Genomic DNA, 27,989 nt, shown 5'->3' with positions numbered 1-27,989 from the left:
TTCGATTTCAGTGAAATAAGTGCAAACAGAAAATCAAAAGTGATAAAGTGATATGCGCAAAGTGTTACAGTGTTGCGTTCGAGGGTTCGTCTGTTCGTGCCAGTTGTTCACCTAGTCCGATACCTCTTACAAGCTCCCAAGCCCAGGGGAGAAGTAATGTCGAAGGACTTATGGGTTCCACAGGCCTTGATCGACGAACAGACGTTTCCCTCGGTGGTTTCGGGTGTATCTACACACGTTGCCGACGTGATCGCCCCACCCACATTAAGACGAGAGAGCCCATTTATTCCTCGTCTGCGGAAGAGGTTTCTCGCAGAAACCATGGACCAAATCTTGCAGCTTTAAGTGCAAGTCGGTCCCTTCCGCGCAAGTCCAACGGCCTAGGTGTAGCCACTGGGTCAGTTCGGACTCGCTGCAGTCATCCGACGACTGCACACCTCCCAAGAGAGGCAAGGTGGTACCGCAACTGGCAGTAACTCCGTCTGTTGCCGCACCAGCTGTTTTAGACCCTCAGTCACAACGGACAGTGGCTCCGTTTGTTGCCGTCTTTGGTAGACCCTAGTGGTCCATGCTGCGGACTATGCAGTCTCAGCTTGCTTCCTTCATGCAGGAGTATCGTGCTGAGAAGGTTGACACTGCACCTGTTAACCTACAACCTGCCACGGTTGTGCGCTCAGCAGATACTGCGGCTGCCAGCTCCCACACTCCACCTGTGAGAGGTCCACCACCGATGCGCAGTCAACTCTGCCAGACGCATGTTCATGCTGCACCCTCCGTTGACATGCGTGAGCTACCGCATCAGCAGTGGGAAGGTGCTGTCAAGCTGCCGTGTTTTGACGCAATGCGGCATGCTCCGCAACCCACGGCAGTCCCTCCCACGCACCAGCACTCCGCTTTTGTTGTTGCCAGCTCCCACACTCCGACTGCGGAGAAGGTTGACGATGCACCCGTTGGCCTACAGCCTACCACGGTTGTGCGCCCGGCATGGCTGCCTGCTCCCACACTCTTGTTGTGAGAGCTCCTCCACCCATGCGCAGTCGACCCTGCCAGACGTATGCTGACTCCCACAGACACACGGAGCACTCCGTTGCCGTGCGTGAGCTACCACAAGCTGCCGTGTTTTGACACGGTGTGTTAGCCTCCGCAACACACTGTGGTTACCGCCACTCGCCCGCAGCAAACTAGTCAGTCAGGAGTTGAGGCTTCCCCACACAGCTTTGGTTGTTGCCAACTCACAGACTGTCAAACAGTTACATGACGTTGCCTTCTGGTCTGCTACTAATACACCAGTGCTGTATGTCCTCACGCTCCTGTTGTGGTTGACAGTTCAGTTTTTGACAGTTCACAGACTGTCGAGCAGTTTCATAACGTTGCCTTCTGGTCTGCTGCTTATGCACCAGTGAAACCCTCACTGAGATAACCTAGCTTTTCTCGGACATGGTTCCTGTAGATGAGAAAGTGCTGTTCTCCCTCCTTCTGATATTCCCTTGAGGACTCTGTCATTTGGAGAGGAGCCTTAAGCTGCTTAGCCTCCTATGGACTTTAATTAAAGCATAACATGCTTCCAGGGAGGGTAAATGGTTCCGCTTCAGTCGCTAACCCCGTCTGTTGCCACACCTGCTCCCATAGACCTTGGGCTTTGTTGCAAGACATGCAGTCCAAGCTTAGTCCTTGATAGAGGATTTTTTTTTACGGAGAAGAACCTTCTTGCCAACAACCTTCCTACCGGTTGGTTGTACGCCCTGTTGACGCTGAGATATCCTACTCACGTCCGCCAGTTGAGATGGTTCCTCCTCCGGTGCGACCCAGTGTGGGTTGCCAGTCGCACGTTGACGTTAAGCGACTCTCTGAGGTGGTTGTGGACGTTCAGTGTGTCACTAGGAAGACGTTCAACAACCAGCAGAGGTGACTTGTTGTGATGCAGTGCGGCAACCTCAGCAACCCGATAAGGGGTTGTCTGCACAACCCAGACAGTCTAGACAGTTTCGGGTTGTCGCTGTACTTCCTCGCTTCCCCATGGTTGACAGTTCACAGACTGTGCAGCAGTACCATGATCTTGTGTCCGGCTCCGTCACGCATCCACCAGTGCGACCGGATTCAGCGAGTCAGACGTTGCCCACTCCGTTGCCGTTTCCTCATCAGTTTCGGATGAGGAACCCTCTGATGAGGACATGGCTGAACAAGACGATCAACCCCCAGCCCTGCTATCCATCCAGAAGATGCTGAAGAAGGAACACGGCCCTGTCAGGCTGTGGATGAGTCTGGTTAAGACACTGTCATCCGTGGTTCAATTGGTGTCACTTGGAAGACTAAACCTCCGTCCTCTTCGTTTTCATCTAGCTCTTCTCTGGAAAAGGACAAGACGCTAGAAGCGTTCTCGATCCCGGTTTCCGGAAGATAAGTCTGGTCTGACTGGATGAAAGGACTTTATCAACCTTTGATAGGGTCTTCCCCTGACTGTTCAGACTCCCAACCACGTTCTCTTCTCAGACGCATCGGACGTAGGCTGGGGTGCGACCTTAGGCGGTAGGGAATGCTCGGGATTATGGAACTCGAGTCAAAGGACAATGCATTTCAACTGCAAGAAGCTTCTGGCAGTACGTCTGACCTGGAAAAGCTTCAGGTCTCTCCTTCAAGGCAAAGTAGTGGAGGTGAACACTGTCAACTCCCTGCTTTGATGTACATCTCCTAGCAAGGAGGGACCTACTCTCTGACATGGTACGAGTTCGCAAGTGACCTCCTCTCCTGTTCAACAGGTCTAGACTTTTCACTAGTTACAAGTTTCTTCCAAGGCAACTTGAATGTCTTAGCAGATTGTCTCAGTAGGAAGGGACAATAATTCCAACATATTGGACCCTCCACAAGGATGTATGCAAGAGACTTTGGGTCACCTGGGGCCAGCCAACCATAGATCTCTTCGCAACCTCGATGTCCAAGAGGCTCTCAATACTTTGCTCACCTATCCCGGACCCAGCAGTAGTTCTTTTAGATGCCTTTCTACTTGATTGGTCTCATCTAGATCTATATGCATTCCCTCCGTTCTAGATTGTCAACAAGGTACTGCAGAAGTTCGCCTCTCACGAAGGGACAAGTGGACGCTAATTGCTTCCCTCTGGCCCGCGAGAGAATAACTTACCGAGGTACTTCGATGGCTAGTAGACGTTCCCAGAACTCTTCCCCTAAGGGTGGACCTGCTACGTCTGCCACGCGTAAAGAAGGTACTCCAAGGCCTCCACGCTCTTCGTCTCACTGCCTTCAGAGTATCGAAAGACTCTCGAGAACTAGAGGTTTTTCGAAGGAGGCAACCAGAGCGATTGCTAGAGCAAGGAGAACATCCACCCTTAGAGTCTACCAATCGAAGTGGGAAATCTTTCGAAACTGGTGCAAGTCAGTATCCGTATCCTCGACCAGTACCTCTGTAACTCAAATAGCTGACTTCCTCTTATATCTGAGGAAAGAGCGATCTCTTTCAGCTCCCACTATCAAGGGTTACAGAAGCATGTTGGCATCAGTCTTCTGTCACAGAGGCTTAGATCTTTCCAACAATAAAGATCTACAGGACCTCCTTAAGTCTTTTGAGACCACGAAGGAGCGTCGTTTGGTTACTCCTGGTTGGAATTTAGACGTGGTTCTAAGATTCCTTATGTTAGACAGGTTCGAACCACTTCAATCAGCCTCCCTGAAAGATCTCACCTTTAAGACTCTTTTCCTGATATGCTTAACCACAGCTAAAAGAGTCAGTGAGATTCATGCCTTCAGCAAGAACATCGGATTCTCATCCGAAACGGATACATGTTCTACATCTTGGTTTTCTAGCCAAACACGAGCTGCCTTCTCGGCCTTGACCAATATCGTTCGATATTCCAAACTTATCGTATGGTTGGAAATGAACTAAAAAGAGTATTATGTCCTGTAAGAGCTCTTAAGTTCTATTTTAAAACCTTTACGAGGCCCGTCTGAAGCTTTATGGTGTTCAGTTAAGAATTCATCTTTGCCTATGTCAGAGAATTCTTTATCCTATTTTTATCAGACTGTTAATACGAGAAGCTCATTCCATTCTGAATGAGGAAGACCAAGCTTGGCTGAAGGTAAGGACACACGAAGTTAGAGCTGTCACAACTTCCGTGGCCTTTAAACAAAATAGATCTCTGCAAAATATATTCGACGCAACCTATTTGAAAAGCAAATCAGTGTTCGCGTCTTCTATCTTAAGAATGTCCAGTCTCTTTACGAGAACTGCTACACTCTGGGACCATTCGTAGCAACGAGTGCAGTAGTGGTGGGGGCTCCACCACTACAATTCCCTAATTCCAGAACCTTTTTAATCTTTCTCTTGAAATATTCTTGGGTTGTCCGGAAGGCTAAGAAGCCTTTCGCATCCTACTTGATCTGGCGGGTGGTCAAAATCATTTCTTGAGAAGCGCCTAGATTAAAGGTTTTGATGAGGACCTTTAGTATGGGTTGCAACCCTTCATACTTCAGCTCCTAGGAGTCGCTCAGCATCCTATGAGGATCGCGAGGCTCAGTAAGGAAGACGTACTTAAAAAGGCAGAGTAATTGTTCAAGTCGTCTTCCTTACCAGGTACTTATTTATTTTATGCTTGTTATTTTGAATAACTGCTAAAATAAAATACGGAATACTTAGCTCATAATGTCAACTTGTTATGCTGGTCTCTACCCACCCCCCTGGGTGTGAATCAGCTATATGATCATCGGGTAAGTTTGATATTGAAAAATGTTATTTTCCTTAGTAAAATAAATTTTTGAATATACTTACCCGATGATCATAAATTAAAGGACCCACCCTTCCTCCCCAATAGAGAACCAGTGGGACAGAGGAGAAAATTGGTTCGTTGTTGACATCGAGTACTTGAGTACCTACTTGACAGATGGCGCTGTTGATGTACACCCCCACCTGTATAGCGATCGCTGGCGTATTCCTCCCGTAGGTTTTTTCTGTCGGGCAGCAGGGATGCAGCTATATGATCATCGGGTAAGTATATTCAAAAATTTATTTTACTAAGGAAAATAACATTTTCTTATCTTTTAGCTTGAATGATTGTGTAATGCAGCTTCGTGTTAATAATGGAACAAAATGAATGTGTGTGTGTGTTGGACCTGCATCAGTGTATGACTAAATTTCCATTAGATATATACTATTTAGAAGCATAATTGTTTGCAATTATCCACTTTATACCAAGAGTAGATTGTGACCTACCTCCCATTGGGCGCGCTTTTTCAGAGGTACGGGAAAGCTAAGTTGTCTTAGGCATAATTTGGACATGTCCATGAATTACCATTCTAATTAGCACTTTGCTCTTCTCTTTGAGTTTGCAGAAAATTCGGCATTTACACTCTGACTTAGTTCCGTTAGTATCCTTCAGAAGCATGGAGAACTCAGATCTACATTGGAAAGTTATCCAGGTTTTGTGAAGTGCGAGGTGATCACTGCACTCTAACATGTGCTGGAAGCTCTTTATTGCAGACTGCCTATGACAAAAGACTTAAGAAAAGCTTGGCTTTCCCTAGTTCTTTCTGGTAGGTGCTTGATGTCTTTTGAAGGAGTAGATACCTAAAGCTGCCTTGCCTTGATGACCCCAGTGATTTTAGCAGTACTGTAATTCCAATGCCAGCAGTGTTAGTCACCATGGTACCAATGATGCTAGTGGGAATCCCTGTTTGCAGTGCTCCCTATTTGAGCTTATCCATGCACCCCAGTCTGGGGATTGTGGTAATCTATGAAAAGTCAAATCTTTCACCCAAGCCAAAGTTGAAGCACTTGGCCATCGTGGTAACAAGGAGATTCAATCGGTTAGACAACCTCATCAGCAAGTCTAAAGATGTAATGCAACCTTCTCTCATATTGAACAATCATAATGTAGCCAGAATCTTCTCAGCCACCTTTCCTCACTGGAAAAACTTTTGCCTCAAGCGAGCATCTTCACTAGAGATCTCTTCAAATACTGTTTGAAGAATCACTGGTTAGTCTCCAAGGATCACCACTCCTCCTCGTGATGGCTTAACGTGAGTCTTAGGTTTATCTTACCTGTTGGCTAACCCTCATAATAGAGTCCCACTTGACTCTTCGCCTCCTAACACGCAACTGTGCTCAGATGTATCAAGAGAGTAGAGGGCTGCTTGGCTAAACAACAGCGTTTTCTCAGCAGCGTTGTCAGTAGAAGCATCTGCTGTATATTTCCGTGCAGAACCAAGAAAGAAGTGTCTTTAACTCTATCTCTTCTGAGTTTGGGAGTCGGTCCATAGTGCACATACCTCGACTGTTGAGAGGGTCCATGTTCCAGCTAGGACTGGAACCATCAAAATCAGGGGCTAGGCGCCACCCTTGCTTTTAAGAGGAATTTTGTAGTTGGGGGGGGTGAAGGTGTGAGAGTTTATGCATCAAACCATCTTCATGACCTTTTTCTATAGGAATACCCGCAAGCCCCTTGACTCCTTTGCACTTGGTCACGTTGTGGCTGCTCAAGTAGTTATGTAGCTAGCCCAGACCCCATACGGGACGGTAAGCATCTTGTTTGTGGTAACGTATAGCAGTAAGTCTGGAATGGTGGCAGAATAACTGGCTCTTCTCCTCCTTTCTTGCTGCCCCTATCTTAAGGACTTGCTGGACCTGACATGATGCTGGTGAACTACACTTCTGAGTTGGTATACATTACAGTATATTCTTGAGGGGGGAATATATACCAACCCTTTGGTCATCATATGGCAGGTATATTATTCTGGGCTGCAATCCCTCCTTTGACTATGTACCAATCTTGGATAATCCAGGTCGTACCAGCATATTTATTCCAATGATAGACAGATTGGAGATTACTGTAGTCATCTCCTTTGCTCTCGTACAGGACCAGGTAGGTTGACATTCCAGAGAAGAAAAAGAACTTGCCTCTTCAATTCTAAGCAGTCTTACAACCCAATAAGCAGTAGGTCTCCCTACCTAAAGGAGGATTGTTTTGTATTCACCTAGGAACAAATCACAAATTTTTTAAATAATTTGTTTTTTTCCTAACTATACAAACCCGAGTTCTTTTCATTATACTTCTCTCAACCATTTTTCTCATTCCTGAGTTGAAAGGTTATAAGTGAAAAGACTTTTGATAAGTAAAGGGGTGGGGTTCCTTGCCCTTGCCCCCACTTTTTGCTTACTGCTTGTTAAATGATTCAACAGCCATCCAGCTTTGCGCTGAAAACATACACCATAACTAAAGCTAAAAAAAATCTGATTACTGTACTTTAAAAATTATTATTACCACCATTTGAACTACAACTACAGTACTACTTTAGTTATTAGATACTGTAGTGTGTAGTTAGGAAACATAGTCTTTTCCTCTATATTATATAAGGTTGGTAAAAAATGTATAATGTACACATATGTAATGCAATAAAATATTTTAATCCCTGCAATATCATTCTTTTTCAGTTGCCAGTGACTCAGAAGTAGTATTAGACCTTTGTGGCAGAAGACTCAAGCGTCTAGAGAAAGCACCGGCTAACCAGGCGTATGCCACAGCACTTGTTTTAGATAATAATTCTCTACAGAATTTAGCTAATCTTGACAGCTATGGAGAACTGGAGAGGGTATGATCTGTGCATTTATTTTATTGTATTTATTATACTGTATATCCCGTATACAGTAGTTTGAATTTCTTCCTTCTTCCAGTAGAAAATTCATGTTTCTTCATATTTATGAATTTTATAAATATTGTAGTGTGATTTGTAGAAATTCACATTTCACTGTAAGTCTAAATGATACTAGATGGAATTTCTTTTAAATTAGAGCTCTTAGATGAATACAGTACCTAAAATTTTTATCTGTTTGATATTATAATGATTGTGTGAGGTATTCTCTACAGAAGTTTGTTTCTAATCCATATTCATTTTTTAATTGACTGAAATTGCCTTTTTTCATATATACATGATTTTTGCTAGGTATTTGGATGAGTCTTTCAGGTGCTTAAGACAATTAAATATTTCTCTTTGTCTTGGTTTATTAAAAATCACCATGATGCTTGTTGGGTAGAATGTTTATTGGTGAACATACGTGATACCAGTACAGTATGTGTTTTTACTGGAATTAGATAATTTCTTCTATTAATTCTCATTTTGCGTTGGTAAAATCCTTAATGACACAGATTTGAAGACTAACAGTGTCGACAATGTTATTGACATCATATACTGTAATTATATACAGTAGCCACAAGATAGGCATCTGTCAATTTAAGGTAAACTTTACAGAAAAAAAATTAAGTCAGTCATTGTAGTAACATAGGTAAAAGAATTAAACTTTGAGTTATTTTTTATACATGTACATTCAGTAATATTTCAGAAATTTATAGTAATACTGTATGATTGTTTAATTGCAATATTAAATACTTTTTTTTATTTCTTGGAACGATTGCATGCCAAAAATGCGTTGTTTTCTTTCAAATGTTTTAGTTTTCATTTTGCCTTTGCACACACTAAATCATATAGTACTGTATTGACATAAACAGAAATTTTTATTGTCCCGCAAGTTTAGCTTTCATTTTTATACTGTATATTCATTTACATATAATCCAAACTGACATTGATGGGAAGGCAATATGAAGACCTACTTTCTGCTAAGAATGATATACTTTTAGTATAATGCATGTCATCTGCTAACATCTGAATTTTCAATATTTAACTTAGCCGGTGATTATAATAGCTGCAACTCTGTTGCTCGACAGAAAACTCTAAGGTAAAACTCGCCAGCGATCGCTACACAGGTTGCGGGTGTGCCCAACAGCGCCATCTGTCGTCCAGATACCCAGTACTCAATGTAAACAAAGACTCAATTTTCTCTCTGTCGAGCTATCGACAAGACGTACTTACTCGCTGTTGCTAAACTGGAGTTTTTTCACAACTAATTGGTGAAGTACTTTATTCTAGTTTTGAGCTTTCGCTATGCAGGTGTTTTATCTTCATCTTAAATCTTGAACTCGTTTTGGATAGATTTAATTATGGTGACAAAGAGAGTATGGACTTTCTTTCACTTTTAAATGGCCGACCCTTCCCTTAGACGGAAGTGTGTTTAGGCTTTTAGTAATTATATCACGTTATAGATTTTCCTCTATATATTTTATATCTCTCCGCCTTTATTAGGCCTCTTCGATTAACTTTCCATTTATTATAAACATATAAAAATAATTTTAATGTTTTGTTTATGTAGACCTTTCCTGAGAGTAGGCGGTCCTAACTTGGAAACCGAAGTTAATCAACGTTGAGCCCTATATATCGTAATTAGCTTTTAAAGAGCTAAGGATTTAAAACTTTTTAAATGTAATATTTTATGAAAGAATTTCTTTGATAGTCTTCGTACTGTTTTCAAAGATGAACTAACGTTTAGTTTATTTATGCTACGCAGTTGTTGACGTTCAGGACGTTCAACATGCGCTCTATCGTTACGATAGAGAGAGAGTGTATCACGGTTTCACTTTGCAGTAAGAGTAAATCGATTCTGACGTTTTGTTCATTCTTTCTTAGCTTAAATGTTTTAAATTCTATTTTAAAGGAACTTATTAATTGAAAAACCTTTCAGTTTTTTTCCTTTAGTCAAATAACATGTTTCTTTGACGAAATATAATTGGGCTCTTCTCTTAGGTGCGAAATCAAGAGAGAAAGAGAGAGAGAGATAGAGACGGAGGGAGAGAGAGGAGAGAAAACGTTCCGTTCAAGCGGGAAACGTTGTTCTCGAGTTACTCTCGTCCCTAGTCGCTGTACGGGGAGGAAAGATAAAACGTTTTAGTTATTTATTCTCGTCCCCAGGCTATGTGCGGTGAGAGATTGAAAACGTAGTTATATGAACTAGTGTTTAGTCTCTTTCCCAGCCACTGATTTTTTTATCTTAAATATGTTTTCTGTTTTTTGCTGGTATTAATGAGCTTGCATTATACGACTGATTTCGCAATTACTACCTTTTAATGAAGGGTAGAATTGCGTGTTTCAGGTAGAAATCAGTAAAAGTTTCGATTTCAGTGAAATAAGTGCAAAACAGAAAATCGAAGTGATAAAGTGATATGCGCAAAGTGTTACAGTGTTGCGTCCGAGGGTTCGTCTGTTCGTGCCTGTCGTTCACCTAGTCCGGGACCTCTTACATGCTCCCAAGCCCAGGAGAGAAGTAATGTCAAACGACTTATGGGTTCGAGAGGCCTTGACCAACGAACAGACGTTTTCCCTCTATGGTATCGGGTGTATCTTACCAAGATCTCCCCTACCATAAGACGAGAGAGACGTTGTTTCTCCTCGTCATCCGAAGGCTTTTCGCATAAGAAACCTGTCACAAGGTTTCGAAGCCCTTAAGCGAAAGTCAGTCCTTTCAGGACAGGTCCAGCGTCCTGGTTACAACCATTAGGACAGCTCTGACCCTATGCAGTCATCGGATAACTGCTCGCCGCCTAACAAAAGCGTAACACAGACTCCGAGAGTTTTTTTGTAGGCAAAGTGTTGCGGTCACAGACGTTACCCTCGTCTCTTACCACAACCATTTCTGTTGATCCTTAATGGGTTGTATGGCAAGACATGCAGTATATGCTTGCCTCCCTTATGGAAGACTATTCTGCCGATTAGTCCGTTGAGTCTAGCCGTTTATCTCATCGATATCCTGGCTTTCAGCCAACCTAACGTTCCTTTGTGCTTACTGTTGACGTTGGCGTAGCTTAGTCACGTCAGTCAGGTTGTTTAGAACCACACTCGATGCGGTCTCGTGTGGTTTTTCAGCCGCATTTGGACGTTAGGCCACTTGCTGATGCTCCTGTTGACGTTCAAGACGTTCACTAACAATCAGAGTTGACTTGTTTTGACGCTGTGCGTCAACCTCCGCATTCTAGAGTTGTTTTGACTGCTCAGTCTAGGCAGTCAAAGCAGTCTCGAGTGGACGCTGTGCGTCCTCACGCACCTGTTGTGGTTGACAGTTCAGTTGTTGACAGTTCACAGACTGTCAAGCAGTTACATGACGTTGCGTTCTGGTCCGCTACTAATGCACCAGTGAGTGTGGACTCTGTTTGTAAAGCATTGCCACCACGGTAGGTCTCTCCCTTGCTTGAGACTCAGCTTTTATCGGACAAGGTTCCTGTAGATGAGGAAGTTGCTGTTCTCCCTACTACTGATATTCCCTTGAGGACTCTGTCAGATGGAGTGGAGCCTAAAGCTGCTTAGCCTCCTATGGACTTTAATTAAATCATGATGATTTTTTTAAGGATCTTTGTCCGGATCTTTTTGTAACTGCTGCTCCTCGTGCGCCTAAACGTCAGAGCTTACACTAGGCCTAGCTACTTCGAAGCCGTTGTTTTTAAGCTAGTGCTCTCTCGCTCTCCTAGAGAGCTTTACGTTGGCTAGGCGACTGGTTTTTCACCAGGAGGAGTTTGGGGGATACAGCCTTTGCTTTCCCTTCTTTTAAACTGATTTATAGAGCGAGAGTCTGATATGACACGAGAGAAGTTCTCGGCTTGGGAGTTCATGCCTTTGCCCAGATAGACTTCTCAATTCTCGTAGACTCTCCCTGGCGCCTGGCCAGGAGACGCTCCAAGTTGTTTACAGGTCAACTTCACAGCTGTTTTCGAGCCTTTGAAGTTTTGCTGTACAATTATGTCACGCATAACAAGGCTTTCAGGGATGGTAAACGGTACCGCCTCAGTCGCTAACCCCGTCTGTTGCCACACCTGCTCCCGTAGACCCTAAATGGGCTTTGCTGCAAGACATGCAGTCCAAGCTTGCGTCCTTGATAGAGGACTTTAATGCGGAGAAGGTTGCTACCGAACCTTCTGGCCAACAACCTTCCAACCGGTCGGTTGTGCGCCCTGTTGACGCTGAGGTAACCTACTCGCGTCTGCCAGTTGAGGTGGTTCCTCCACCGATGCGACCCAGTGTGGGTTGCCAGCCGCACGTTGACGTTAAGCGACGCTCGGAGGTGGTTGTTGACGTTCAGGACGTTCAACAACCAGCAGAGGTGACTTGTTTTGACACAGTGCGTCAACCTCAGCAACCCGGTAGGGTGTTGACTGCACAACCCAGACGGTCTAGACAGTCTCGGGTTGACGCTGTGCTTCCTCGCGCACCCATGGTTGTTGACAGTTCACAGACTGTGCAGCAGTTCCATGATATTGCGTCCGGCTCCGTCACGCATCCACCAGTGCGACCGGACTCAGCGAGCCAGACGTTGCCCACTCCGTTGCCGTTTCCTCATCAGTTTTCGGTAAGGAACCCTCTGATGAGGACGTTGCTGAACAACAAGACGATCAGCCCCCAGAATAGATCAAGCCCTGCTATCCATCCAGAAGATGCTGAAGAAGGAACGCTGTTCAGTCAGGCTGTGGATGAGTCTGGTAGGGACGCTGTCATCCGTGGAACAAATTGTGTCACTAGGAAGACTACACCTCCGTCCTCTTCAATACCATCTAGCTTTTCACTGGAAAAAGGACAAGAGGCTAGAAGCGGTCTCGATCCCGGTTTCCGAAAAGATAAAGTCTTGTCTGACTTGGTGGAAGGACAATATCAACCTAAGAGAGGGTCTTCCCCTGGCTGTTCAGACTCCCAACCACGTTCTCTTCTCGGACGCATCGGACGTGGGCTGGGGCGCGACACTAGACGGTCGGGAATGCTCAGGACTGTGGAACTCGAGTCAGAGGAGCATGCATATCAACTGCAAGGAGCTGTTTGCAGTACATCTGGCCTTGAAAAGCTTCAAGTCTCTCCTTCGAGGCAAAGTGGTGGAAGTTAACTCGGACATCACCACGGCCTTGGCGTACATCTTCAAACAAGGAGGTACCCACTCACTGACGTTGTACGAGATCACAAGGGACCTGCTCATCTGGTCAAAGATCAAGACATCTCCCTAGTAACGAGGTTCATCCAAGGCGACTTGAACGTCATAGCAGATTGTCTCAGTCGGAAAGGGCAAGTAATTCCAACCGAATGGACCCTCCACAAGGATGTGTGCAAGAGACTTTGGGCCACTTGGGGTAAAGCCATCCATAGATCTCTTTGCAACCTCGCTGACCAAGAGGCTTCCAATCTATTGCTCTCCAGTCCCGGACCCAGCAGCAATACATATAGATGCTTTCCTCCTAGATTGGTCACATCTGGATCTCTACGCATTCCCACCGTTCAAGATTGTCAACAAGGTACTGCAGAAGTTCGCCTCTCACGAAGGGACAAGGTTGACGTTAGTTGCTTCCCTCTGGCCCGCGAGAGAATGGTTCACCGAGATACTTCGATGGTTAGTAGACGTTCCCAGTAGTCTTCCTCTAAGGGTAGACCTTCTACGTCAGCCACACGTAAAGAAGGTACTCCAAAGCCTCCACGCTCTTCGTCTGACTGCCTTCAGACTATCGAAAGACTCTCGAGAGCTAGAGGCTTTTCGAAGGAAGCAGCCAGTGCGATTGCTAGAGCAAGGAGAGCTTCTTCCATTAGAGTCTACCAATCGAAGTGGGAAGTCTTCCGAGACTGGTGCAAGTCAGTTTCTGTATCCTCGACCAGTACCTCTGTAGCTCAAATAGCTGTTTTCCTCTTATACCTGAGAAAAGGACGATCCCTTTCAGCTCCCACTATCAAGGGCTACAGAAGCATGTTGGCATCGGTCTTCCGGCATAGAGGCTTAGATCTTTCCAAACATAAAGATCTGCAAGACCTCCTTAAGTCTTTTGAGACCACTAAGGAGCGTCGTTTGGCTACCCCTGGATGGAATTTAGACGTGGTACTAAGATTCTTCATATCAGACAGGTTGGAGCCGTTACAATCAGCCTCCCTGAAAGATCTCACTCTTAAGACTCTTTTCCTGGTATGCTTAGCCTCGGCTAAAAGAGTCGGTGAGATTCATGCCTTCAGCAAGAACATAGGATTTTCGTCAGAAAAAGCCACTTGTTCGCTACAACTTGGTTTTCTAGCCAAAAATGAGCTGCCTTCTCGGCCTTGGCCTAAATCTTTCGATATCCCCAGCTTATCGGAGATCGTAGGCAATGAACTAGAAAGAGTCTTATGCCCTGTTAGAGCTCTTAAGTTCTATTTAAAGCGTACTAAACCTTTACAAGGCCAATCTGAAGCTTTATGGTGTTCAGTTAAGAAACCATCCTTGCCTTTGTCAAAGAATGCTTGGTCAGACTTTATCAGATTGTTAATACGAGAAGCTCATTCACATCTGAGTGAGGAAGACCGAACTTTGCTTAAGGTGAAGACGCACGAAGTTAGAGCTGTAACAACTTCCGTGGCCTTTAAGCAAAATATATCTCTGCAAAGTATAATGGACGCAACCTATTGGAGAAGCAAGTCAGTGTTCGCGTCATTTTACTTGAAAGATGTCCAGTCTCTTTACAAGAACTGCTACACACTGGGACCATTCGTAGCAGCGAGTGCAGTAGTGGGTGAGGGCTCAACCACTACAATTCCCTAATTCCATACCCTTTTAATCTTTCTCTTGAAATGTTTTTATTGTTGTTTTTTGGGTTGTCCGGAAGGCTAAGAAGCCTTTCGCATCCTGGTTGATTTGGCGGGTGGTCAAAGTCATTTCTTGAGAGCGCCTAGATTAGGGGTTTTGATGAGGTCCTGTTGTATGGGTTGCAACCCTTGATACTTCAGATCCTAGGGGTCGCTCAGCATCCTAAGAGGATCGCGAGGCTCCGTAAGGAAGACGTACTTAAAAAGGCAGAGTAATTGTTCAAGTCGACTTCCTTACCAGGTACCTATTTATTTTGTTTTTGTTATTTTGATAACTTCTAAAATGAAATAAAAACTCTTAGCTCATAATAATGTAAACATATATTGCTGGTCTCTACCCACCCCCCTGAGTGTGAATCAGCTATTATAATCACCGGCTAAGTTAAATATTGAAAAATGTTATTTTGATAATAAAATAAATTTTTGAATATACTTACCCGGTGATTATAAATTAAAGGACCCTCCCTTCCTCCCCAATAGAGACGCAGTGGAACGAGGAGAAAATTGAGTCTTTGTTTACATTGAGTACTGGGTATCTGGACGACAGATGGCGCTGTTGGGCACACCCGCAACCTGTGTAGCGATCGCTGGCGAGTTTTACCTTAGAGTTTTCTGTCGAGCAACAGAGTTGCAGCTATTATAATCACCGGGTAAGTATATTCAAAAATTTATTTTATTATCAAAATAACATATTTATTTGTTCCAGTTATCTATTGCCAACAACCAAGTGGTTAGGATGTACTGGTTCGCCCGCATGTACTCTTTACGGGTGCTCAATCTTCCGAATAACAGCATTGTGCAGATAGAGGGCATGAGAGAATTAGCACATCTTATACATCTTAATTTGGCTGGTAATAAGATAAAGGTGAGTTCAGTGTTTGTCATTTGATCATTTCAAAAACTTGCAATTGAGTTAAATTCTTTCAGAAGTTTTTGTTTTCTTTATTGTCGTCCATTCACGGTAACTGTATTTAGTTTGTAATTCAAAATAAGAAAATTAAAACAATAAAACTGAAGTATCTGTATTATTTTTTATGATTTTATGATGTAGAAACTACATTTTTACCAGAATGTAGGAATGAGTATTAGTAATTGATAGCATATTCTATATTTACTCATGAAATCTGATTTTTTCTTTTTGCATCTTTGCAGACTATAGAAGGCTTGAGCAATAATAAAACATTAGAACACCTTAACCTCTCTGGCAACTATATTTCACACATCAATGACCTTTCTATGTTAAAGAGTCTTAAGGTTAGTATGAACCGCAGTTTACAGATTTTTATTAAGGGTTTGTTTATCTCATGAATATATTTCTGTACAGATTATCTGTTTTTGTGTAGAATATGGATTAATTATCAATTTCTAGTTAAAGTAAATTCCAAGCTTGTTAGAATGCTAGTTAGCCAAATTGTTGACACATTATGCATATATGTTTATCAAAAATATAAGTGAGAAACCAGCAAAGGCATATAGAGCTTATATGAAAAATATACTCTCATTGTTACTCATGAATTGAAGACTGTGTATCTGATCACATTCAGTTTTGTAAGTGATTGGGTGTTGGTAGTGGATGGTATTTTTAGTAAAACTAGACCTATCTTATGTGGTGTTCTTCAGGGTAGCTCTATAGTTTTTTGGTCTTGCAAATGCTAAATGACGATTTGCTAGCTTTGACAGGTTCGTGGAATAGGTCAGGAACTGGTTTAGTGAATTAAGTTGAAGTTGAGTTTTCCCGAACATGGTTTTCTATAGATGATGTCATACCTTTCCTTCTTTTCATGATTAACCTGGCATAAGTAGTACTCTACTTGATAATTTTATATGTTTATCTACATTATTTGAACTATTTTCATCTTGAAGCTTTCTTTTTAATGTTATTGATAAAAAGTTGTTAATATTATTGTTATTAAACAAGTTGCGACCCTAGTTGGAAAAGCTGGATGCTATAAGTCCATGGGTTTCTTTAGGAAAATGTAGCTCAGTGAGGGAGATAAATAAATAAATGACAAGAGAAGTAATGAACAATTGAAATAACATATTTTAAGAACAGTAACAACATTAAAATAGATCTTTATTAACATACATACTTATACCAAGGCACTTCCCCCAATTTTGGGGGTAGCCGGCATCAAATAAATGAAAAAAATGGGACCTTTCCTCTCTACGTTCCTCCCAGCCTGACAAGGGACTCAACCCTGGTACTGCTAGGGTGCCACAGCCCACCCTCCCCCGTTCTCCACCACAGATGAAGTTTCATAATGGTGAATCCCCTACTGCTGCTACCTTCGCGGTCATCCAAGGTGACTGGAGGAATCAGTAGGGCCTACCGGAACTGCGTCACAATCGGTCGCCATTCATTCCTATTTCCAGCATGCTCTCTTGCCTCTCACATCTATCCTCCCACCCTCCAGAGCTTTCTTCACTCCATCCATCCACCCAAACCTTGGCCTTCTTCTTGTACTTCTCCCATCAACTCTTGCATTCATCACCTTCTTTAGCAGACAACCATTTTCCATTCTCTCAACTTGGCCAAACCACTTCAACACATTCATATCCACTCTAGCTGCTAACTCATTTCTTACACCTGTTCTCACACTCACTACTTCGTTCCTGACCCTGTCTACTCGAGATACACCAGCCATACTCCTTAGAGGCTTCATCTCAAACACATTCAATTTGTCTCTCCGTCACTTGCATTCCCCACAACTCCCATCCATATATCACAGTTGGTACAATCTCTTTCTCATACAGAACTCTTTTTACATTCATGCCCAACCCTCTATTATTTACTGCTCCCTTCACTGCCCCCAACACTTTGCATCCTTCATTCACTCTATGATGTACATCTGCTGCAACAACACACCCCAAGTACTTCAACTGATCCACCTCCTAAAGTAACTTCATTCAACATGACATTCAACCTCGCACCACCTTCCCTTCCCGTACATCTCATTACCTTACTCATACCCACATTAAACTTCCTTCTCTTACACACCCTTCCAAATTCTGTCACTAATCGGCCAAGCTTCTCTTCCGCGTCTTCAACCAGTACAGTATCATCCGCAAACAACAACTGATTTACCTCCCATTCATGGTCATTCTCGTTTCAATCCTCGTCCAAGCACAGAGCATTCACCTCTCTCACCACTCCATCAACATACAGTAGGGTCCCGAATTATGCGAGAATTTGGTCGATTAATGACCTCATGTAAATGGAAAATCGCGAATTTCGAAACACACAACTAACAGAAATAATTCCATTGCGGCCATGGCAACCAGCAATTTGCCTATTCAAATGTGTTTACTACCCATTTCCAATACTTTCTTTGTACTATACTGTATTTCTTTATAATATCAAATTGTTCTTGTAAATAAATAAAACATTTAATATACTTTAAAGTTCTAATAACTTGAAAAATAGTTAAAATTACAACCAGGATAGGTGTAAACACCATATATTTCCCGTTATAACACAACCCAAAATACAGACAAATTTTAATGTTTGTCATATCTATTGTATAATACAACTGGTGAATAGCAAAACCATCACTCTATAGACTAGCTTGTTGTATGATTGAAAATCCAGAATTATCAAAATAAAGGCGATTTTATATCATGCGTTTCCTAAACACGCTAAAAAGCACAATAGAAAACGACAACCAATGTTTTGTTTACGTTTATCTCTGATCACAACGAAGAAACAGACGCATTTATACATCTGTGTTTTTGAATTGACAGCAATTTTACCAAGTATAGATTATATGTTGAATTTGTTATTACCAATGTTCTAATTATTTTTTATTAGAACTTTCAAATAAATGAAATGAATGCCATTTATGAAATGTTTTTCATTATGATGCCGCCTGAAACGGAAACCTTCCATTTGTTTACGCTCCATCTTCGATCATAATAAACAAACGAATGCATTAAACACACATGATCTAAGTCATAACTAATGATATTACAAACATTTAGTAAACATTATGTTATTACAAATATTTTACTTACCGTATCCATATAAATTCCTAAATTCGTAGCAAAGCTGGAAATTTTTTTTTCCTTATGCGTTTAATCCACAATAGCAAACTGCCGCTGATGACAGAGTGATAACTTACGACAATTCTAAACTGTTACGAAAGATAATTGTCCTTTCCATATCCAAAATACTTTTCCTAACTTCAGTTATAAGTCAACTTGTACCCACCTCAATTATGGATCCATATGCAAAAAAGGTAAAAGAAGAAAGTACTAGGCCTATTTTTAAAGTCACCGAACAATTAGGTTACCGCTATAACGTTCGATGTGAGAGAGAGAGAGAGAGAGAGAGAGAGAGAGAGAGAGAGAGAGAGAGAGGGATGGTTTTAAAGTACTAAACAATAAATATGATAAGTTATAACACATTGGTGTTTATGTAATATTAACTGTATAGATGGTTTGAATAAGTTAAGAAATGGTGTAAAAAATTCTTTGTTATTGTATTCGCGCGGAAGCTAGACATCAGCTGATGTGATCACAGCCAAAAGTAAAACAAAAAGAAGTTAGCAATACTCGATTTTTAAAACACACCCGAAATTTAACAACATAAGTACATGTTTTATTATAGCGCAATTGACATTTAAAGAGTAAAAATTTTCTGGAATAGAATGGTGTTTCCTAAAAAATAGTGGTTTGCGGACGAAATCGGTTACCGTATTTTAAGCTATGATATAAATGGATGTATACACGGTATAATTTTTTCGTTTTGTATTTAATTAACACTTCAAGAAAACGATTTTGGTTTCTTCATCTATTTGTAAGTATTGTATAACGAGAGAGAGAGAGAGAGAGAGAGAGAATCAGCTGTTGTAATTGAATGTCGTGTTTTTGTTTCGTGTACCCCCTGGAGCGAGGAATTGATCGCCACAACTAACAATATTCATGTTAATTTCATTCTTAAACTCAAGTTGCCATATGTGAACTATGGTTTTATTTCTTACGAGAGAGAGAGAGAGAGAGAGAGAGAGAGAGAGAGAGAGAGAGAGAGAGAGAGAGAGAGAGAGAGAGAGAGAGAGAGAGAGGGATTTCTGCCATCAAATCTCTCTCTCTCTCTCTCTCTCTCTCTCTCTCTCTCTCTCTCTCTCTCTCTCTAGATTTTATTTTACCGTCTACTCTACAAAACCAATGTTTGCAAATCAAATGTATACTGTTTAAAATATGACAAAATATTGACGACTCGTTACCGAAGTTTAGGCTATTCACTGCCGATAAACGAACCCAGTCTACTCGTGAAAACCTTGAACGCCCAGAGGGAAAAATAAGGCTTTTAAATATACTGTACTAAACAAAAATAATGCTTTAATATACCATCATTAACACTACCATTACAATTATCGTAAGGTTGGAGAAAGATAAAGATTGCCGAGAACGTAACCACATTTCTGTTTACATTTTGTCAGCTGGACTCGCACAGTTAACAGTTGATTTCATTGTTGATGTGGAATTTTATCCTTAAATAGGCTATTCATTATGAAATTATGTTAATGAAATGTAATGTTGATATTGTTTTGTAACATTTATTATAAATCACCGTATTTAGGGCTACCAATATACTTAAAAAGACAATAGATTTGATACATTTTGTAGTGCTTGACTCGCGTACTTTGAACAGCCTCGCAGATACAGAAAATTTATTTTTGAAAAATAGCGATCGCGGAAAAGGGGAATCGTGTAATTCGAACACGCTTAATTCGGGACCCTACTGTACAAGTTAAACAACCATGGCGACCTCACACATCCCTGTCTCAGCCCCACTCTCACAGAAAACCAATTGATCACTTCATTTCCTATCCTAACACATGCTTTACTACTTTTGTAGAAACTTTTCACTGTTTGCAACAACCTTCCACCAATTCCATATAACCTCATCACATTTCACTTTGCTTCCCTATCAACTCTTATCATATGCTTTCTCCAGATCCATAAATGCAACATACACCTCCTTACCTTTTGCTAAATATTTCTTGCATATCTGCCTAACTGTAAAAATCTGATTCATACATCCCCTACCTCTTCTAAAACCCCCCTGTACTTTTAAGATTGCATTCTCTTTTACCCTTAATCCTATTAATCACTACTCTACCATACACTTTTCCAACTACTCTCAACAAACTAATACCCCTTGAATTACAACACTCATGCACGTCTCCCTTAATCTTTTATAGTGGTACAATACAACCAATCTACAGGAACCATTGACAACACAAAACACATTAAACAATCTCACCAACCATTCAAGCACAGTCACACCCCCTTCCTTCAAAAACTCAGCTCTCACACCATCTATACCAGATGCTTTTCCTACTCTCGTTTCATCTAGTGCTCTCCTCACTTCCTCTCTTGTAATCTCTCTCTCATTCTCATCTCCCATCACCGTCACCTCATCACCTGCAACAGCAATTATATCTGCCTCTTTATTATCCTCAACATTCAGTAAACTTTCAAAATATTCCGCCCACCTTTTCATTGCCTTCTCTCCTTTTAACAACCTTCCATTTCCATCTTTCACTGTCTCTTCAATTCTCGAACCAGCCTTCCTTGCTCTCTTCACTTCTTTCCAAAACTACTTCTTATACTCTTCATATGAACAACCTAAATCCTGACCCGACCTCAGGTCAGCCGCCCTCTTTCCCTCAGTTACCTTGCGCTTTACTTCCACATTTTTCTCTCTATATCTTTCATACTTCTCTACACTATTACTCTGCAGCCATTCTTCAAATGCCCTCTTTTTCTCTTCCACTTTTACTTTCACTCCTTCATTCCACCATTCACTGCCCTTCCTCATGCTGCCTCCAACAAACTTCTTGCCACACACATCACTTACAACCCAACAAAATTTTCTTTTACCAACTTCTTCTACTCCTCTAAATTACCAGTTTCTCTTACTTTCACTCCGTCATCTGCCATTTTCAACCTTTCTTGATATTCACGTTTTACCTCCGGTTTTATTAGCTCTTCAACCCTCACTAGCTCCCTTTTACATCCCCCCCACTCTATTCTTTCACTCTTTTGCTACAACTAATTTTCCTTCCACCAAAAAATAATCAGACATACTGTTAGCCATACCCCTAAACACGTGCATGTCTTTCAATCTTCCAAACATTCTTTTAGTTATCAACACATAATCCATTAACCCCCTTTCTACCACTTCCATTTGCCATTCTTACCCATATATTTGTTTTTATCTTTCTTTTTGAAAAAGCTAGAGCTTATCACCATCTCTTGCTCAACACATATCTACCAGTTTCTCACCACTCTCATTTTCACCTGGTACACCATACTTCCCAATGACACCTTCTATCTCCAGCGCCCACTCTAGCATTTAAGTCACCCATGACAACTACATAATTCCTTCTACCCAGTCCTTCTACACACCTAGTTAATTCATTCCAGAACTCATTCCGCTCTTCTTCACTTTTCTCACAACCTGTCCCATACGTGCTAACAAAAGCCCAACATTCCCTACCCAACCTAACCCTTACCCACATTAACCCAGATGATATCTCCTTCCATTCCACTTCTTTACATGTCATCCATTCACTCAGCAATAAAGCCACACCCTCTCTTGCTCTTCTCCTTTCAATCCCAGACACTACCAGTTATTTCACCAAACTTCATTTCACCCTTCCCTTTTATCTTTGTCTCACATAAAGCCAATATATCCATCCTTCTATTCCTAAACATACTTCCAATCTCACATCTTTTACTCTCTATTGTGCTACATCCACGTACATTCAGACAACTCATAACTAGAGTGCGGGGAGCTGTCCCTTTCCCCCCAGCTCCACTTCTTTGATGTCTCACAGGAGTATATAGTACAGTACAGGAGAGGGGGTTCCCTTACCCCTGGTCCCGTACCTTTTAGTCGCCTCTTACGACACGCAGTGAACGTTGGCACTACTGTATTCTAATTATTTTTATGCCACAGCGGCCACTATAAAAAGACTTATGTCAGCCTTATAAACATGAAAACATTCACGACAAGTTCGAACTATTGAGGTTCCATCTATTTAACAACAGTACAGTACCTGAATGGGAAGATCCTTCCACAACTTAGTTTAGCTGGAATATAACTTCTAGAATACTGTGTAATATGGAGTCTTGAAACATTGCCAGACATAACTTATTGTTAATGAGACTTCAAATATCTGCTAATGTGGTGGTATTAATGCCGAGTTATTCCGATATGTTGTTTAACCATTACAAGTGTATTCAAGTGCTGTGTCATATATGGATTTGTGAGTCTTTCACAAATGAGTAGTCAGCATTTTCCCAACAACTGACACTGTTGACCAGATATTAACTCGACTAAAATACTACAAAACAGCATGTTGTAACATAAGTAATAGCTGAAAATGTATTACATCAGCTGCTTCTTTGAGAGAAGATGCTATACAATTTGTGAGGTATAGAGGAGAAAGGTAACTGGAGCATGCCATGAAAGTTTTGGGAAAGTTGCAAATATTTGATTAGTCAAGTTGATGACCTGGCAGATATCAGTGCTTATTATACCATGTCAGCTTATTTGATCTACAAGAAAGTTTTCTTGCTAATAAATAGCAAGAATAGCCAAATGAACTCTTAAAATCTGAAAATTATTACACTATACATGGAAAGATACAGTATTGAACAAAATATATCAAAGTAAAAACTATGTAAGAAAAATCACACACTGAATTTGCAAGGACAGAACAAAATGAATAATGTTATTGAGAATTAATTTGTTTCGATAAAAATTAAACTAAGATTGCACAAATCAACATTTTATTAGGAGAATGGTAATGTCACAAATGAGGTGAATACTGTATAGGAAGACCTAGATGTAAGAAAGTATTTGATTTTTAATAGTTGTCTATCATAGCCAATGATGGCATTTACAACTTTACCAGCCCTGGAACTCGATGGATTTTGGTCTCTAAACATTCATTTTATTGGATGATCTTCGGCTGCACCCCACTCCATATATCCTACCTATCTCTTTAGTCACCCATGTCACCTTGTGGCAGCGGTTTTGAGATTTTGCCTGTCTCCAGATATCCTCGTAATGTTCTCAAGTTGACTGCTCTGTTGTACTGTAAACTCTTGTTTAGATGCCTAGGATTTCTTGTTTTTGTATTCGAAGACATTTGTTGGAGCATTATTTGCCGCCCTTTTGCCACGGACTGACAACTCATCTTGAACCTAGTAAGCACTGGTTCCTTCAGAGTATTTACAGTACTACAAAAGCCAGTGGCAAAGAATCTTGAATCAGTCAACCAGCTCCAAATTCCTGTAGTAGACAGTGAAGCAACTAGTGAAATAGGGAGTGTATCTAAAGATATAAATTTTTCCAGTCTTTTTACCATTACTGATGGTTTTGTTTACATGTATAGTAAATTAGAAAATACTGTAGTATGCTAGATTATTACATTCCATCTTTTTTATGAAGTGAACATAAGTAGAACTTAATAAACTCTAATTCTTTAGAAACTACAAATTTAATAGTTATTCCTTTCTCTTTTGAGTATTTTTTATTAATTTTATTTACTCATGCATTGTTTTCATTTTCTGTTTATATGTTTGATTAGTTTGCTGTTTGGTAGTGATTGGGATATTAGTATAATTTTGACTTCTATTTCGTAAGGCAATACATTTTTAACCAGATATTTTTAAATTTAATGAATAAAATATGAATATTTGATTTGTTTATTATATTTGAAATGCTGTGTTCAAATCACTTGCAAAGTGTACATTGATTGTAAACCATCAAGATTTTGAATCACCTTGCAAATTATCCGACAGATATTTTAGAGCCAATTATTGTAAGCACTCCTTATGATTACCAGCATCTACTTTATGACACTTGGGATGTTAACTTGTCCCCTTAAAGGATGCGAAACATTTAAAGCCCTTTTCAAACATGGAATATTTAAGTTAGGATGCAGTGATTTCACTGAAATTTTGTACATTACTGTCGATATTGAAAGAATGTGTGGTTTATGAATACATGGGTACTGTATTTATTTCTGTTCTTACATCGGTTTCATGAAAGGTAAAGATTAAAGACATAAATATTTAGAAGAATTATTCAATTGTATCAAGTATTGCAGTAACAGTTGTCATTATAAAATTACAGGTTGATACTTGTATGCTATAGCAATCAATAGTGGTTGAAATGAAACCAAAACTAATCTTTAAAACTAAATGTGACCTCTCTCCTCACAGGAATTATTTCTTCATCGCAACCGAATTACAACGTTATACCGGTGTAACAAATATTTACCACCGGGACTAATTATTCTAACACTGTCGGATAATCAATTGGCTGATTTGAATGACCTCTCAAATCTTTCACACTTGAATCATTTAGAACAGGTCACAATTTTAAACAATCCGTGTTTGGACCCTCTGCAACCAACAGGTCAGTGAGCGTTAGCAGATAAAGGGAGTGATTTTGATTTAATACTTTCTTTTTTTTTTAGTTGTTTTGGCTGAGTAGACTAAAAAGCTTGCTCATTTCAGAATTAGTCTAGAGTAGCATAGAGGTTGGTTATATTTTATGTCAGTATTGTTGTTTTTTCCTGACTAAAATGCATATTTTTTTTTATACTACACCAGTTTAGAAATTTGACTTTTGATAAAGAAAATTGGCATCTATATTTTATTAATTTTTTGAAGAGGCTAATGAATATAATAAGCATTTTGTTATTTATATCTAGTTGGAATTTTTGCTTGCTTGATATTTTTTTCTAAATGAAAGGCAATTTTGATTACAAAATTTTTTATGAATTTTTGTTTCTGATAAAGATTTAATTGTATAATGTCCCCTCCTAAAGTATAACATGAATATTTCAATCTGCATTTCAGATGAGCTAGGAGCACCAATGGGGCCTCTACTTGCTTTCGATTATCGACCGTATGTTATTAATTGGTGCCTTAATTTAAAGGTCTTGGATGGTTACAAAGTTTCACCAAAAGAGAGGTAGGTTAATTAAGTATATTGTATTCTTTGTTTACCCCCTTTAAAGATTACTGCTAAAAGTAATTTTTTTAGATACATTTACTCATACCTCCCTTCATTATGTCTTGCTTCATGTTTAGCTTACCAGTTTTAGTTTCTGATCTTTATATTCAGAAACTTGATTTCATGTAGATTGCTTTCTTTACTTTTCCCATATTTTACTTGTGGTCTATATATTTGATTAGCTTCCATCCTCATCCCTGTTAAGCTTTTTTCTCTTAAGTCATCCTGGATTTTGCCCATCCATCTCTATATTGATCTCCTCCTCCTTCCCATCCACATCCAATGCTTCTCTTCCATAATCTTAATCTCATAATGGGATCATAGTCTGTTATCTGTTCTCTTCTCTGATATTTTCCCCACCTTTATTGTTCTTGTATTTATTATGCTGTATTTCTTGTCTTGATTATTCCACATATTCTCTTGTCATCCATATCCAACTTTTCTCACTGTAATTTATCACCCTTGTCTCAATCCCTTAACACATTCTCTGATAGCATTTTTTTTCCACCCGGCCTGAATGCTGGTGTGTTATCTCCTGTGTCAGTGTCAGTCTTAAGTATCTGAATCTACCCCCTCATTTTTATTGTCTTTCCCTGTAAACTAACTTCTGTTTGGTTTTTAATCAAATTCCTTTTCCCCTTGTTCATGCTACAATCCTTTGTCTTCCATAAACCCTTTCCCTCCTTTAATCTCCTTTCTACTTTGTGCTGATGCTACACAGCGCATTTTAATTGCAAAAATTATACTCAAGGTTACTGACTCCATACCCTTTGAAACACCGTATCCGTACCCGGGCCAAAGAGTTATGGATTCAGAGAGGATCCATGGCACAATGTATTATAAATGGAAAATTTTCCTTTATTAATACCTCAACTTTCACAAACCTAATAAGAGTAGGACTAGAAAAGTACACCATACCACTGAATGTGCCTTTTGCAGCACACTGTAGATTATGAAAAAAGGTTGTATGCTGCATCCTTTCAGTCCTAGCTGCATTGCTTTCTTCATCTGTTACCTTTGGTATCATTTTACTTGCCTGTTCAGTTTTGCTTTACCTTGCTCAAGTATTTGCCTTTCATGTATTAGTAATTCCTCCTTGCAATTACTAAGAGAGTTTTGATGAGTAATCCAGACCTTTTTATGTTAGTATTTGATATTTGTGATGATAATGAAGCTGCAACATAACTTGTGAAATTCACTATTTATTAGATGTATAGATCCTGAATAGTTTATTTATTTTAGATACAAAAACGGTTATCAGTTCTTGGTTCCTTAGAAGTTATATTTCCTTTTTTAGTTTTAAATCGGTAATGTTCTAATACAATAATAGCAAAGATACAGAATGATAATCACAAACACACACACACACACACACAATACAGACCCTTGTGTCTTACATGGATATCTTTAGGCAAAATCTGGAATGGTTCTAGAATTTGGTAATAAGATACTCAACTAGCAGTAGCTGGTGAGTGGGAAGGGGGCACCCTCCCTCATATGAGTTTGTTTTCTATCAGTTCTCTTTCACTCATCACTGAGTAAGGATGTGTTTTCTGCATCCCTGCTGGTTGTCTTAGCTCTCTTCGCTTGTAATCAATGTAAAAACTATCGTTTCTTATTTAATTACGGCATGAATAATTTCTTAGTTTATCTGTAAATGTGTATTTTGACATTAACATTCATTAAAATTGTTGTCATTGTAATGACTTTTTCAGTCATAGCTACATTTACTTCATAAAAAATTTTCCTATATGAACAGTGCTGTCGTAGTGCTACAAGATATTACATGATTGAGAAATCTGGGTCTGGTTATTAGAAGAGTAAATTAAATAAATTATTAATTAGAATCTTTTTTTAAGCAAAATTAACAAAAAGTCCATATCACATTAATATAATAAAAAGAAAAATTAAAATACCATTAAACACTTGACGATAACCAGTTCACTGACTGGTCCACTTACCTATCATTTAAGACCCGCAACAGAGTAAAGTAAATTAAACAAATCTCACAAAAATAAGAAAGATGAGAACCTTAGTAAGCACATCATTAAAAAAGAATGTAAATAACAAGGCTGGTTTAGAATGCCAACAAGATACTGTATAAGTATTCATACACACTAAGTATTGCCACTACAATAGTTTTGGGTCTGGTAGTGTTAAATCAACTCCCCAAATGCATTTTTCAACAATATGTAGAAAAGGATAGTTACATTGGAATAAGGGATCACGGTCTTATCGGCAACTCCACCAACATACCTTCCACAGGACAACCACATTCTCAGTGCCATGCTTGTGAATAGTATTCGAGTTATACTAGTTCCCTACTGAGTATGGTGTTGCACAAACCTGAAATGAAAGAGAAAATATAAGACAATTTAAAGGGTAAATGAGAGGTACACAAATATAAATAAAAAAAATATTTTTTTAGAATAAGTTGAACATTTGAAAAATGAAAATTTTCGTTCAATACCCATTTAAGAATTAG

At 40.1% G+C, this 27,989-nt stretch overlaps 1 protein-coding gene across 2 annotated transcripts in view; it reads left to right on the top strand.

Annotated features, from left to right (window-relative positions):
- LOC137647261 (serine-rich adhesin for platelets-like) overlaps nt 1-27,989 on the top strand; it is a 61,778-nt gene that overhangs the window by 6,715 nt on the left and 27,074 nt on the right. For both annotated transcript variants that reach the window (XM_068380654.1, XM_068380653.1), the window contains exons 3-7: nt 7,436-7,593; nt 15,170-15,328; nt 15,616-15,717; nt 24,706-24,901; nt 25,348-25,462. In XM_068380654.1, coding sequence (XP_068236755.1) covers nt 7,436-7,593; nt 15,170-15,328; nt 15,616-15,717; nt 24,706-24,901; nt 25,348-25,462 — 730 coding nt within the window. The remainder of the gene's footprint in view (nt 1-7,435; nt 7,594-15,169; nt 15,329-15,615; nt 15,718-24,705; nt 24,902-25,347; nt 25,463-27,989) is intronic.

The sequence above is a fragment of the Palaemon carinicauda genome, chromosome 9, assembly GCF_036898095.1.
Source record: "Palaemon carinicauda isolate YSFRI2023 chromosome 9, ASM3689809v2, whole genome shotgun sequence".
NCBI lineage: Eukaryota > Metazoa > Arthropoda > Malacostraca > Decapoda > Palaemonidae > Palaemon > Palaemon carinicauda.
This window is presented reverse-complemented; position numbering and strand designations above follow the sequence as displayed.